General features: G+C 43.3%; 1 protein-coding gene across 3 annotated transcripts in view; it reads right to left on the reverse strand.

Moving 5' to 3' along the window:
* The window catches only part of LOC145850291 (uncharacterized), a 33,648-nt gene extending 18,731 nt beyond the window's left edge, over positions 1-14,917 (reverse strand). For 2 of the 3 annotated variants that reach the window (XM_082965348.1, XM_082965350.1), the window contains exons 1-6: positions 14,826-14,917; positions 8,951-10,801; positions 7,490-7,551; positions 7,161-7,199; positions 6,522-6,836; positions 5,398-5,468 (exon numbers count right to left, since the gene is read on the reverse strand). In XM_082965348.1, the coding sequence (XP_082821474.1) occupies positions 5,398-5,468; positions 6,522-6,836; positions 7,161-7,199; positions 7,490-7,551; positions 8,951-10,423 (1,960 nt within the window). In that variant the 5' untranslated portion in view covers positions 10,424-10,801; positions 14,826-14,917. Of the gene's footprint in view, positions 1-5,397; positions 5,469-6,521; positions 6,837-7,160; positions 7,200-7,489; positions 7,552-8,950; positions 11,678-14,825 lie in introns of those variants that run through there. The other variant, XM_082965349.1, reaches the window with a different exon arrangement.
* Between the last annotated feature and the right edge of the window lie 294 nt (positions 14,918-15,211).

Raw genomic sequence — 15,211 nt, forward strand, 5'->3', positions numbered from 1 at the left:
TTACAGAGAGAGGCCAGCTGGAAGGGGAGGGGGAGACATGGGTTACAGAGAGAGGCCAGCTGGAAGAGGAGGGAGAGACCTGGGTTACAGAGAGAGGCCAGCTGGAAGGGGAGGGAGAGACCTGGGTTACAGAGAGAGGCCAGCTGGAAGGGGGAGACATGGGTTACAGAGAGAGGCCAGCTGGAAGGGGGAGACATGGGTTACAGAGAGAGGCCAGCTGGAAGGGGAGGGGGAGACATGGATTACAGAGAGAGGCCAGCTGGAAGGGGAGGAGGAGACATGGGTTACAGAGAGAGGCCAGCTGGAAGGGGAGGGAGAGACCTGGGTTACAGAGAGAGGCCAGCTGGAAGGGGGAGACATGGGTTACAGAGAGAGGCCAGCTGGAAGGGGAGGGAGAGACCTGGGTTACAGAGAGAGGCCAGCTGGAAGGGGAGGAGGAGACATGGGTTAGGGCGTGTGTGAGCGACAGAGGGATGGATAAATGCAAGAACTAGTCTACTTTCTCCAATGGTCTTTCCTTGATTCCTCACATCGTCTTTCTCAAAACTAATTGGAGGTGGAAATCAGAGGTTCCTCCCCTTGGACCTACTGCTCCAATGCACGTTGAGAAGGTGAGAGGAGGCGAGGAATCAAGGAAAGACCACGGAGATTCATTGGGCCTTTCCACACTGCATTGTTCGTAGCCCCGAGCGACCGTTCAGGCTAAGACTGGCCGTGTTTTCACACAAGCAGGGATAACTGAAACCAACTGTCACTTTCAACAGTATAGTAGAAAGATTAGGTGACAATTCGGGATGTGACAAATGGGCCATTTTTCTTAACTTCATTGAGATAGGGGGCAACATTGGGAAGTTTGGATGAAAAGCGTGCCCAGAGTAAAATACCTGCTAGTCAGGCCCAGAAGCTAGGATATGCATATAATTGGTAGATTTGGATAGAAAACACTCTGAAGTTTCCAAAACTGTTAAAATGATGTCTGTGAGTATAACAGAACTGATATGGCAGGCAAAAACCTGAGAAAAATCCAACCAGGAAGTGGGAAATCTGAGGTTTGTAGTTTTGGTTTTTAAACCTCTTAGGGCTAGGGGGCAGTATTTTCACAGCTGGATGAAAAACGTACCCAATTTAAACAGGTTACTACTCTGTTCCAGAAACTAGAATATGCATAGTATCCGTAGATTTGGATAGAAAACACTCTGAAGTTTCTAAAACTATTTGAATGGTGTCTGTGAGTATAACAGAACTCATATGGCATGCAAAAACCGGAGAAAAATCTAACCAGGAAGTAGGAAATCTGGTGCTTGTAGTCCTTTCAAGTCATTGCCTATCCAACACACAGTGACTTAGGGTTCATTTTGCACTTCCTAAGGCTTCCACTAGATGTCAACAGTCTTTAGAACCTAGTTCCAGGCTTTTGCAGTGAACAGAGAGCGAACAAGAAGGCCGGGAAGTTGGTGACTCAGGAAAGGACATGAGTTCATTGGCGCGCGTTCACCTAATGAGGTAGCTGTGTTCCAAAACATTTTTCAAGACATTGGAATCGTCCGGTTGGAATATTATTGAAGTTTTATGTTAAAAAGGCCCTAACGATTGATGCTATACAAGGTTTGACATGTTTCAACGAACGTAAATATAACTTTTTTTAACTTTCTGTCGTGAAATTGTCGGCACGCTTCCTACATTTGGAGTAGCTTACTGAACGCGCAAACAACAAGGAGGTATTTGGACATAAATTATGGACTTTATCGAACAAAACAACATTTATTGTGGACCTGAGATTCCTGGAAGTGCCTTCTGATGAAGATCAAAGGTAAGTGAATATTTATAATGCTATTTATGATTTTAGATGACTCCAAAATGGCGGGTATCTGTATTGCCTGGTGTATGATTCTGAGCGCCGTACTCAGATTATTGCAAAGTGTACTTTCCCCGTGAAGCTTTTTTGAAATCTGTCACAGCGGTTGCATAAAGGAGATGGTTATCTATAATTCTTTGAATAACAGTTTAATATTTTATCAACGTTTATGATGAGTATTTTTGTAAATTGTTGTGCTGATTCACCGGCAGTTTTGGAGGCAAAATATTTTCTGAACATCACGCGCCAATGTAAAATGCTGTTTTTGGATATAAATATGAACTTTATTGAACAAAACATACATGTATTGTCTAACATTGAGTCCTAGGAGTGTCATCTGATGAAGATCGTCAAAGGTTAGTGCTTAATTTTAGCTGTATTTCTGTTTTTTGTGACCCCTCTCCTGCTTGGAAAATGGCTGTGTGGTTTTTCTTGTGTTGTACCTGTCCTAACATAATCTAACTTTATGCTTTTGCCGTAAAGCCTTTTTGAAATCGGATAATGTGGTTACATTAACCTGTTATGGCTAGGGGGCAGTATTTTCACGGCTGGATAAAAAACGTACCCGATTTAATCTGGTTACTACTCCTGCCCAGTAACTAGAATATGCATATAATTATTGGCTTTGGATAGAAAACACCCGAAAGTTTCTAAAACTGTTTGAATGGTGTCTGAGTATAACAGAACTCATATGGCAGGCAAAAACCTGAGAACATTTCATGCAGGAAGTGGCCTGTCTGACAAGGTGTCGTTCTTCTTGTCTCTGTTTATTGAAGAGTGAGGATCTTAGCTGTCCCGTGACACTTCCTACGGCTGCCATAGGTTCTCAGAAGGCGGCAAAAAGCTGAATCGTGGCTTTGCAGGCTCTGGCTGAAACAAAGTAGCGCGTTTGGGTAGTGGCTGGTTACAGTACTGTGAGACTCAGGCTCGTGCCCGCGTCGACCGAAAGGTTTGTTTTCATTCCTCTGTTTAGCTAAATGGACATTCCCGGTCGGAATATTATCGCTTTTTTACGAGAAAAATGGCATAAAAATTGATTTTAAACAGCGGTTGACATGCTTCGAAGTACGGTAATGGAATATTTAGATTTTTTTTGTCACGAATTGCGCCATGCGCACGACCCTTCTTTACCATTCGGATAGTGTCTGGGACGCACGAACAAAACGCCGCTATTCGGATATAACGATGGATTATTTTGGACCAAACCAACATTTGTTATTGAAGTAGCAGTCCTGGGTGTGCATTCTGACGAAGACAACAAAAGGTAATCAAACTTTTATAATAGTAAATCTGATATTGGTGAGTGCTAAACTTGTCGGGTGTCTAAATAGCTAGCCCGTGATGCCTGGGCTATGTACTTAGAATATTGCAAAATGTGCTTTCACCAAAAAGCTATTTTAAAATCGGACATATCGAGTGAATAGAGGAGTTATGTATCTATAATTCTTAAAATAATTGTTATGCTTTTTGTGAACGTTTATCGTGAGTAATTTAGTAAATTGTTAGCAAATTCCCCGGAAGTTTGCGGGGGGTATGCTAGTTCTGAACGTCACATGCTAATGTAAAAAGCTGTTTTTTGATATAAATATGAACTTGATTGAACAAAACATGCATGTATTGTATAACATAATGTCCTAGGTGTGTCATCTGATGAAGATCATCAAAGGTTAGTGCTGCATTTAGCTGTCTTCTGGGTTTTTGTGACATTATATGCTAGCTTGAAAAATGGGTGTCTGATTATTTCTGTCTGGGTACTCTGCTGACATAATCTAATGTTTCGCTTTCGTTGTAAAGCCTTTTTGAAATCGGACAGTGTGGTTAGATAAAGGAGAGTCTTATCTTTAAAATGCTGTGAAATAGTCATATGTTTGAAAAATTGAAGTTTTTGTATTTTTGAGGAATTTGTAATTCGCGCCACGCTCTATCATTGGATATTGGAGCAGGTGTTCCGCTAGCGGAACGTCTAGATGTAAGAGGTTATTAAGGAGAAGTGTACCTTTAAAATGGTGTAAAATAGTCGTATGTTTGAGAACTTTGAATTATGACATTTTGTTGTTTTGAATTTGGCGCTCTGATTTTTCACTGGCTGTTGAATAGTGTGTCCCGTGGGTGGGACAGTAGTGTCCCACCTCCCCAAGAGAGGTTAAAGATTCAGTATTATTGGAACGGAGGAGACCGATTGGTTGCCGTACTTCAGAGAACACAAACACTTGCATCTTTCGTAGCGAGCTAGTGAGGGATTGAGAGAGAGGAGAGAGGCACAGTATAGACAGGTCAGCTACCAGACACACAGTCAGAACCGTGCACTAGGTCTATCTATCAGTATAGGCAGGTCAGCCACCAGACAGACAGAACCGTGCACTAGGTCTATCTATCAGTATAGACAGGTCAGCCACCAGACAGACAGAACCGTGCACTAGGTCTATCTATCAGTATAGACAGGTCAGCCACCAGACAGACAGAACCGTGCACTAGGTCCTATCTATCAGTATAGGCAGGTCAGCCACCAGACAGACAGAACCGTGCACTAGGTCCATCTATCAGTATAGACAGGTCAGCTACCAGCCAGACAGTCAGAACCGTGCACTAGGTCTATCTATCAGTATAGGCAGGTCAGCCACCAGACACGCAGTCAGAACCGTGCACTAGGTCTATCTATCAGTATAGGCAGGTCAGCCACCAGACAGACAGAACCGTGCACTAGGTCTATCTATCAGTATAGACAGGTCAGCCACCAGACAGACAGAACCGTGCACTAGGTCTATCTATCAGTATAGACAGGTCAGCTACCAGACACACAGTCAGAACCGTGCACTAGGTCTATCTATCAGTATAGGCAGGTCAGCTACCAGACACACAGTCAGAACCGTGCACTAGGTCTATCTATCAGTATAGGCAGGTCAGCTACCAGACACACAGTCAGAACCGTGCACTAGGTCTATCTATCAGTATAGGCAGGTCAGCTACCAGACACACAGTCAGAACCGTGCACTAGGTCTATCTATCAGTATAGGCAGGTCAGCCACCAGACAGACAGAACTTTAACGTTAAGGATCTCAATTTCGTTTAAACGTTCCCATCTAGTACCAATTGAAGTGATGGGCTAGCCCCAGGGCAGGCCCAGTAGCTAAGGTTGGTACTGACCCACTTCAGAATCTGAAAGTGTGAAAAGCTCTCTTCAGCCCTGTGTGGCTATAGCATGTCGCTCTCCCTCTCTCACACCAGTGTGTGTCTCTCTCGCACTTACCAGTGTGTGTGTGTGTGTGTGTGTGTGTGTCGCTCTCCCTCTCTCACACCAGTGTGTGTCTCTCTCGCTCTTACCAGTGTGTGTGTGTGTGTCGCTCTCCCTCTCTCACACCAGTGTGTGTCTCTCTCGCTCTTACCAGTGTGTGTGTGTGTGTGTTGCTCTCCCTCTCTCACACCAGTGTGTGTCTCTCTCGCTCTTACCAGTGTGTGTGTGTGTGCGTGTGTCGCTCTCCCTCTCTCACACCAGTGTGTGTCTCTCTCGCTCTTACCAGTGTGTGTGTGTGTGTGTGTCTCACCAGATGACTCCAGTAGTTTCTTGGCCAGTCTCTCAGCACTGTCAGACTTCGGCAGGCTGCTCCTCCTCCTCCTTAACTCATTTAAGAGAGGAATATTCATACATATTAACTCATTTAAAAGAGGAATATTCATACATATTAACTCATTTAAGAGAGGAATATTCATACATATTAACTCATTTAAAAAGAGGAATATTCATACATATGCACCCATTTAAGAGAGGAATATTTATACATATTAACTCATTTAAAAGAGGAATATTCATACATATTAACTCATTTAAGAGAGGAATATTCATACATATTAACCCATTTAAGAGAGGAATATTTATACATATTAACCCATTTAAGAGAGGAATATTTATATATACTAACTCATTTAAGAGAGGGATATTTATATATACTAACTCATTTAAGAGAGGGATATTCATACATACTAACCCATTTAAGAGAGGAATATTCATACATATTAACCCATTTAAGAGAGGGATATTTATACATACTAACTCATTTAAAAGAGGAATATTCATACATATTAACTCATTTAAGAGAGGAATATTCATACATATTAACCCATTTAAGAGAGGAATATTTATACATATTAACCCATTTAAGAGAGGAATATTCATACATATTAACCCATTTAAGAGAGGAATATTTATACATATTAACCCATTTAAGAGAGGAATATTCATACATATTAACCCATTTAAGAGAGGAATATTCATACATATTAACCCATTTAAGAGAGGGATATTCATACATATTAACCCATTTAAGAGAGGAATATTCATACATATTAACCCATTTAAGAGAGGGATATTCATACATATTAACCCATTTAAGAGAGGGATATTCATACATATTAACCCATTTAAGAGAGGAATATTCATACATATTAACCCATTTAAGAGAGGAATATTCATACATATTAACCCATTTAAGAGAGGAATATTTATACATATTAACCCATTTAAGAGAGGAATATTCATACATATTAACTCATTTAAGAGAGGAATATTTATACATATTAACCCATTTAAGAGAGGAATATTTATATATACTAACTCATTTAAAAAGAGGAATATTCATACATATTAACTCATTTAAAAGTCTTATCTTACCTCCGGGATGAAGAGGCTGTCTGAGGCCGACGTTCCTGATCCCGGTGGGAAGACGAAGCCGGAGGGTCACGTTCTCTCTCCCTGCCCCGAAGTGACCCCGGGGACCGGGAACGCCGTGTGGTAGTGTTGTGTTGACGTTCACGGGAGCGGGTTCGTTCCCTGGATCGAGGTCGGCGAGTAGCGGAGGAAGGGGTGTGGTAGGAAGAGCGGCGAGGAGAAGGAGAGCGAGACCAGGACAGAGAACGGGAGGCGGAGCGTGATGTCCGACGGCGTTTAGAGGACAACCGGCTGCTTTCATTTCTACTATGAATAGGGCTGGAGAGGGAGGGATAAAGATGGGGGAGAAAGAGAGGGGGAGGAAAGGGGAGAAAGAGGGGGAGGAGGGAGACCAAGACGGGGGGGGGGGGGGAAAGGGGAGAGAGACGGGAAGGAGGATGAGAGAACGAAGAGGTAGTGGTCAAGCTGATGAAGTTATTCTGGTTGGTAAATGTAGGTAAGGATGAAAAGGGAGTGTTTACATACTTCCACCAGATGTTAAGACTCAACTTGCTAAATCATTCAGTCAGCAGTGACCTACATCGAAGGGACAACATTTAATTATCTTCTATTTTTAGGACACAGTACAGGTAGGGGACTCACCTTGATACAGTGATAGTTTCCACGTTCCAGTCGGGATACCTGGAAGGAGGAAAGGGTACAGGTGATTAGCACAAGCTACAACGTGATGTCATCAGTGGACGTAGATTTCAATTCGTATTTCCGCGATTTTCCTCGAATCCAAATCTCCTCTCGTTATTCTCAACTGTATTGGAAAAGATAAAGGCCCTCCCCACTCACACTTTTTCCTCCAGTGGGTTTTTTGAGGAGGAGATGAGGGGATACAAGGGATTGAGGGGGGGGGGGGGGGGAAGACTAACTGAGAAAAGAGCGAAAGGGAGAACTGATATATAAAAAGAGAGAAGACTCACGATTTCCTGAGTAGACGGCAATTCTCAACGTGGAGACCGGTGTTTTGATGCTCGATCCAGTTCTGTTGATCAAAACAGCACAAACAGAGACAATCAGTTCTGTGTCTTCATCATCCTCATCCAAACCTCTCTACATAATCATCACAACCAATTTCCCCCAAACTCCTCTAAAATCAAGCACTTTCAATACATTTTTATTTTGTTGCAGCAGCAGAGTCCAATTTCTTTCTGCTTTCATAGCAGGAGTTGATTTATACAATGTTGGAAAAAAATAACATAGTAAAATATAGGGTCTCTGTTCTACCAAGAAAAAGATTGTAGGCAGCAAAAATGCTGTGAGAAAAAAAACCAGCATCTGGAATCTTCTGGGGGTCTTCTCTGGAATGGATTCTCTCGTCAGCCATCTTCTTCCCCAAAAAATAACTTGCTTCCCAAAGTAACTAAATCAATTGTGTATATACAGTTAGTAGTGTGTTGTGTCATTGGTTTACACACAAGGCTATAATACAATGATATAGGGGTTTGAGTAAAAACATTTTTAAGAGAACAAAAACATCTTCTAGTGGCTAAATAGTCCATTAATTGACCACGGTCAATGTCTAGAAACAGAGCCTTAACTTCCTTGTTTCTGTACAGCACTGTGACACCAGCTGACGTAAGAAGGGCTTTATAAATACATTGATTGATTGTTGTTCTCTGGCAGCTTCTCATCTTGTCGTTGGTTGTATCGTCTTCGAGCACTAGTCTTCCTCAAGGCAAATCACGGCCATCGAAAGTCACAAATAAAACGGCATTTTATAACAGAATGTCTTAAATATGGCCTTTACAAACAAATAAAATGACAATATTTCAAGGTTTAAATGTCATGAAATTACACAATTTCCAATAACGACAATAGAATAATGTTGATTTCAGTCCAGGATTCGATGTCTTCATATTCCCCGAGGAGAAAATATTTATTTATACTAAAAAAAGTTTTTTCTCTGTTTTATTTAATTATTTTCATTCATTTTAGAACATCTCAACTCACCGTGAAATACATGTGACAATCGCACAGCTAGACTTAAGTGTTTGAATAAACAAAAAAGGAACATTCAACAAGCGAAGTCTTGAGTTACAACATGAGGTTCAAAAATATATATATTTTTTAAAAAAGGCACACAATCAGTATGGAGAGGTTCAGGACTGGGTTCAAATACTATTTGAGATTTCAAATACTTTATATGTACTTGATTGAACTTCTGAAACAAACGACTGGAGCTGTTTCTGGAGGGCTAAAACACCTGGTCTATTATCCAGGACTGAAACAGACATGGGTTACCAGGTAGAAAAAAAAATATATAAATATATAGTGTTTTGGCCTTCCAGGAAAGAAAATCAAACAGTGCTCAAAGTATAACAATCTCAAACACTATTTAGAACCAAAGGTCAAGACAGGTATGGCAAAAAAAAAAAACTCACCTTTAGCTGGGAACATTCTATGTTACAGAGAGAACAGGTATGAGGAAAGATTCTGGGAGAAGCAGCAGAGTAGTCACTCATCATGGTCGGAGTCGGTAACCTCGTCGGCATCATCATCATCATCGGGGGAGGTAGGTTCATCTGCTGGTGCAAGGAAGGCGTCGGACCAATCCGGGGCACCGGAACATGACCAGGAGGTGGGATAGATGGGTTCATGATGGGGAATAAGGGAGGCCACATGGGGGGTGTCGTGGGAGGAGGAACCCCGACACCTCCAACCCTGAGTCCTGGAATTCCGCCCCCAGCTCCAGCACCATCTCTACCACCATGAACCACCAGGCCGGACCGGGGCTGAGCGTGGCCCCGAGCGTTGCCTTGATTCTGGGACGCCAGGTGTCGGTTGAGTCCTTGGTCTCCGCCTCGGACAGGGATGTTCATGGACTTGGATGTTGCTTTAGATGACGAGCCGTGGGTTTTGTGGGTCTGCTGGGACTGGCTGGAAGGCGGAGGAAGGCCGATGCGAGAGTCTGTCTCTTTCATGGGGCTCTGGATGTGATGCTGTTGGACACGCTGCTTGGAATGGCCGGCGTACCCGCTCAGCAAGTCTCTGACCATGTCATATTTTGCCGTCTCCATTGGGAGCGGATTACGCGCGCCGTAATTATCGGGTTGGCTATTATCACCATCATCATAACTGTCGTATTTAGTAGCACTAGAATGTTCATAATCGATCACTTTGCTCTGTCCTCCACCACCGTGGTCGGACCCTGGGCCAGGTCCACCGCCTACCTTGGGCCGATGGTCCACATCCATAGTTCTATTGGACTTACGGATGCGGATGTCTCTGAGGATGAAGGGCAGGTTGTCTGGGGTCAGTTGATCGTCTGGGTAGTGGCTGAGGAGCTCCAGGTCTTCATTGGACAAGCCGAAACTCGCCAGGATGCTGCTGGCAGACTCGGACGTGTACCGGGCTGGACGAGAGGCTGCGGACGAGGCGCTCATGGGAGCCTCGGAACCCCTTGAGGTGGACCCCAGCACTCCCGCACCTCCAAACCCAGAGGTTTGGCTTTGGTACTGAGGAAGGGTGGAGGAGAAGAGTTTGGAGGAAGCAGACTGGGTCAGGTAGCCAGACCAGGAGTCCATGGAGCTTTGCTGGTCGCTGGAGGTCCGGCCAGGGGTGTAACCGCCCAGCCCACCCCCAGACGAGAGCTCGTCCATGGGGTCGTGACTTAGGCGAAGGTCTCGGGCGTCCAGTGGGACCTGCTGGTTCTGTTTCTGCTGCATCAACTGGCTGAGCAGCCTCACATCCTCTCTGGCCCCGCGGATGTGGTGGTCTATGGAGGTCTCCATCTCCGTGGTCATCCCGGTCGATCTCTGCCCCAGGTCATACCCCATCTGCTGGGCCACCATCGAGGACATCATGCCTCCCTGAGCCGGAGGAACCACCACCACCAGACCCAGGGCCCAGACCATGGCGGGAGGCCCCCAGTGGGTCCCTTCCGGCCTGGGATTGTGTGAGTCCGTACTGCCCCATCTGGGTGGCAGTTCTCTGGGCCTGTGAAGAGTACTGACCCCCTAAGGGGTTATATAGGGGATGGGACATGTTATTGACGGTAGCTGCCGCTTTGAGGAGCTTGATGAGGGGGGGCGAGAGAAGGTGGATGGGGGTGAGTGTAGGGTAGTGGGGGGTTGGCGGTTGCAGCGGTAACGAGCTGGGCTTTGAGCTGGGCCAGCTGCAGGGAGGCGTGGCCTAAGAGGAGCTGCGGGGGCGGGATCCCAACTCCCAGCCCTCCAATCGGATTCAGCAGGCTGGAAAGGGGAGCAGCGCAACGATCCAATAGCAACGCAAAGCTGAAAGAGTTGGAGAGGAGAAACACACAGGAGGGTTACTGGTTGGTCTTCTCTCTGGCTCGCCCTGGGACAGGTCTATGGACAGTAGTAATCAAACTGGAAAGCAGACTGGATGTCTGCGATTGATCGGTTTGGTCAGTTTCCAGTCTATTTCACACTGAAACACTTTTCAAATCAGTTGTGTGTCAAACTGTTCTAGAACAGCTTCTAGAACATCACCCGGCTTCTGTTGGTTAGGTCAGAGCAGAAGAAGACAGTTCCTGCATCTTCACTGGAGGAAAGAAAAACAAAAAACAGCAAGCAAACAGGGAACAGACAGGAGGGGGAGAAGTAGTCATCGTGAAAACATACAACCTTATTTTACAAACTCCATGCACAGCTTTAGTGAAATTTGCAAGATTGCAAGCAGCTTTTTTTTAACAAAAAGATTTACAGTCATACTTTTAAGATAATAGACCACTAAGGCAAATAGTTTATTCGGTAATGAAACGGGGCTTACTAGTTTAGCTAAAGATCAGATTTAGTAGGGTTAAGTGTAAGCTATTGATTATTGAATGAACATGGAATCAACGTTTGAAAGGTTATGTGGATGCGTCAATCAATAAACGGTGGCAGGGTTAGTTGTAATGGAGCTTCCCAAGGCAACGATCTGAAAGTTATAAAACCAAAACAGAACACTGCACTGGAGAGTCAACTAAACCAATCCATGTCTCATAAATCACACTAACCGACAATATTGACAAGATTATATTCTTATCAACGGATTTATTTTTTTAAAAGTCGTTAAAGTCATGGTGCAAAGCGTTGAGACGTGAAAGCTGAACTTCAAAACCTGCTTCATAAAATTTAAAAAAAAAAAACAGTTTTGAGAGAAGGGAACCCATCACCACCACTTGCAGAGAAAGACAGTGTGTAAAATAGGTGCAAGGAGAAACCCGAGCCTGAATTTGAAGCAGTTTACTACTGTGGTTGGCTTAGTGTATATATATATATATATATATATATATATATATATATATATATATATATATATATATCTCATGTATCTTTGCCTCAGGATATTCTATAGTGATAGGAAGGCTGTAGAGTTTTCACGTGTGATTAAAAAACACAGAGAGATCAACTGATGATAAGAGCTGACCACGTGGCAGGGCCCCAAACTACTGCATTTGACAATACAAAAAAACAAGTCCAATACTGGCATAACAATGTAAAAAAAGGTACACCTAAGATTTTATTTTTTTTTTCTTCGCAGTTACACAATAATGTCAATACATTATTCTATAACGTTGCAGTGATCATGAGTGGAACAAGGCTTATAAGACCGGATGGAAAACCTAAATATTTCAGCAGCAAACATTGTATTATTATTAACGTCATTATTATTATTATTATTATTATTATTAAGCAATGAAACCAACAACTTCTAAAACAGCAATGTATTAAAATGGTGGAAAATACATTCCGTCAAACTTCCAATGAAACCAACAACTTCTATAACAGCAACGTATTAAAATGGTGGAAAATACATTCCGTCAAACTTCCAATGAAACCAACAACTTCTAAAACAGCAATGTATTAAAATGGTGGAAAATACATTCCGTCAAACTTCCAATGAAACCAACAACTTCTAAAACAGCAATGTATTAAAATGGTGGAAAATACATTCCGTCAAACTTCCAATGAAACGCAGTCTCTTAAATAGCCACCTTTTAATAGCTGGGTAACACATTTCAAACAAACACCTGGTCTAAATGGATTGTTTGCGAGGTTACCACGGGGACGGGGGACTAGGGACTAACATTGAATTGTTACTAAATATTTAAAAAAAGCACAAAAACAAACAAACAAACGTGGAGCTAAAAGACGTGTATCATTTAATAACGCCACGTGGTTCTTAGGGGGGGGGGGGGGGGAACAGTGGTTGGACTTGGTCGTCCAGCCGACAGATGATGCCGTGTCCGGGTAAAGACTCAGCATACGCCGTCTAGCCCGGAAATCTCACATTGAATTTCATTTAGATTCTCTACGTCGGGTACAAATTAGCATTTGGATTTGGAAAGTTTCCTCGTGCGACTTCTACACGCCAGAATGTTGAAATTTTCTTAACCGGTTGTCCACGCAGTTGATCCACTTATTTTTGCAGGTAGGAATGTCAAGTTTTCAAGACGATGATACAGGGGTATATATATATATAATATATATCGTGGGTTCATATTTCTATTACCCGAAGCACCGCGGCAGAACCACGTAAACACGTGCACGAGAAGCATGCATACTAGCCGAGCTGGTGCACGTGTTTACGTGGTTCCGTCAAGTCCTTCGGGTGATAGAAATATGAACGCACTAACCAGCACTTTGAAAAGGTTGATGCAATTATGGATTTCCTGTGGGTACACGGTCTGATTCCTACCTGCAAAAAGGACCAACCGCACAGACAACCGGTGAAGTAGATTTTATTCAGAATTATGGCTTGTAGAGGCCATGTGAGGTAACCTTCCTGATTCAAAACGCTCATTTATGCCCGATGTTGAATCCAATGCAATTCAACGTCGGGGGGGGGGGGGGGGGGGGGTTCCAGGCTAGCCTGAGCAGTGTCCTCATTTGACCTAAACGGCATCTGCTCGTTCATTGGTCATGTGCACACCACAAGATGCAAGAAGCTAGCCACCGAGCAAGGTGGCTGACTAGCTAGTGTTACAACTCACAAATTAGAGCGGATATCAATCCAAATTCATAAATAAACCAGAAAACTCTGCCATATGTAAACTATTAGCTAGCGCTAGCAGTGCCACACTTTTTACAGGCTGCAAAATATTAGCTAGCTAGCATTGCTAACCAAACAATCATGTGCACACTACAGCCAGCCACGCATCCAAAGGGAAGTTGTGTAATGCATATTCAAATCAGACAGATTTCACAGAATACCAGAAGATTGGTTTTTGGCTAGGCTGTGATAAGAGTGATCACTGGGATCCCGAGTGGCGGAGCCATCTAAGGCACTGCTCAGTGCTAGAGGCGTCACTACAGACCCTGGTTCGATCCTGGGCTGTATCACAACCCTGTTGTGATTGGGAGTCCCATAAAGTTAGATCAAAGCTGAATTAATGTATTGGAAGATCATATAATGATAAAATGAGTAACATTTCAACATAACAGGTCCAAATTTAATAGCATAACCAGCATAACCAGATAGCCCACAGCCGGCCGATTTCAAATGGGAACAAATTAGTCATTGTGGGCGGAACAAGCACAAGCTACAGATCCTATTGGCGCATTCTAGGACATTTGCATATTTCCGTTAGGGAACGCCTACTCTGAAGTGCAATAACTCAATTCACCTTAACACTCAAACGATAAAACATTTAAACCTTTGACAAAAAGTCCACAAAACTTAGTATGTTCCTAACAGATTCTAGTTTTGGGAACAGAAAACTGTGTTGAGATGAAATGTTTCATCGATGATAAAAATCTGCTGAATATCGGTCAAAATCCATCTGGTTCCATCTTCTCCAACTGCCGGGTCACTGGGCTTCTTCTCACTACCATATTTGGTAATGAGTGAAAAAACGCCAAGCGGATGCTTCATATTTATACAACTTCACATCCGGTGAAATATCTGTCTCATTCTTCTATCTGTGGAGAAACATCTCGCTTCACCTCTTTCTCTGAGTAAACAGGCGCTGTATTTTGGGGGGAGGGGTGCTGCACCAAAAAATATATATCTGTATCTAGGCTACACTGTCCTACGAATGTCCCGCAAAATCATCATGTTGTCCCGCATTTGGGCATTTTAAATGTGGTCACCCTAGTTGTGATAGATCACAGCTGCCTTCTGCGTCTTCACCGAAAAACATCAGTCCACCATTTTGTATTTCCTGTATCGTGTTGCATTAAGCTCCGCATGCGACAGAGGACACAAACCGAGTTTCTACTTCCAGCCAACGGTATTGTCCGTTTTAAAACACACATATGAACAACAACTCATCTTTTCTGTCTTGTGAAATGTGTTTTTGTTACATACCTTCTGTTATTTTCGGTTATTTTCTATGGAGATATCTCGTACTTGTCTTCAGGCGGCTCCAACCGACGCTTGACTGGCAATTTGCTAACGGATCTGCGCGTGCGCATTCTACTATCTCATCCGAACAACGTCATAGACCTGACCCATTGAAAACAGTCGTTGATTGGAGGAACTGGTATTAGCCATTTTTCACCAGATGGGGGAACCCTAGTCCTACATCAACATCAAATTCACAGAATCATTTACCAAGTTTAACATTTATTTATTTCATCTTTATTTAACTAGGCAAGTCAGTTAAGAACAAATTCTTATTTACAATGACGGCCTAGGAACAGTGGGTTTAACTGCCTTGTTCAGGGGCAGAATGACAGATTTTTTTACCTTGT

This window comes from Salmo salar, chromosome 18 (genome assembly GCF_965601325.2).
Source record: "Salmo salar chromosome 18, fSalSal1, whole genome shotgun sequence".
Classification (NCBI taxonomy): Eukaryota; Metazoa; Chordata; class Actinopteri; order Salmoniformes; family Salmonidae; genus Salmo; species Salmo salar.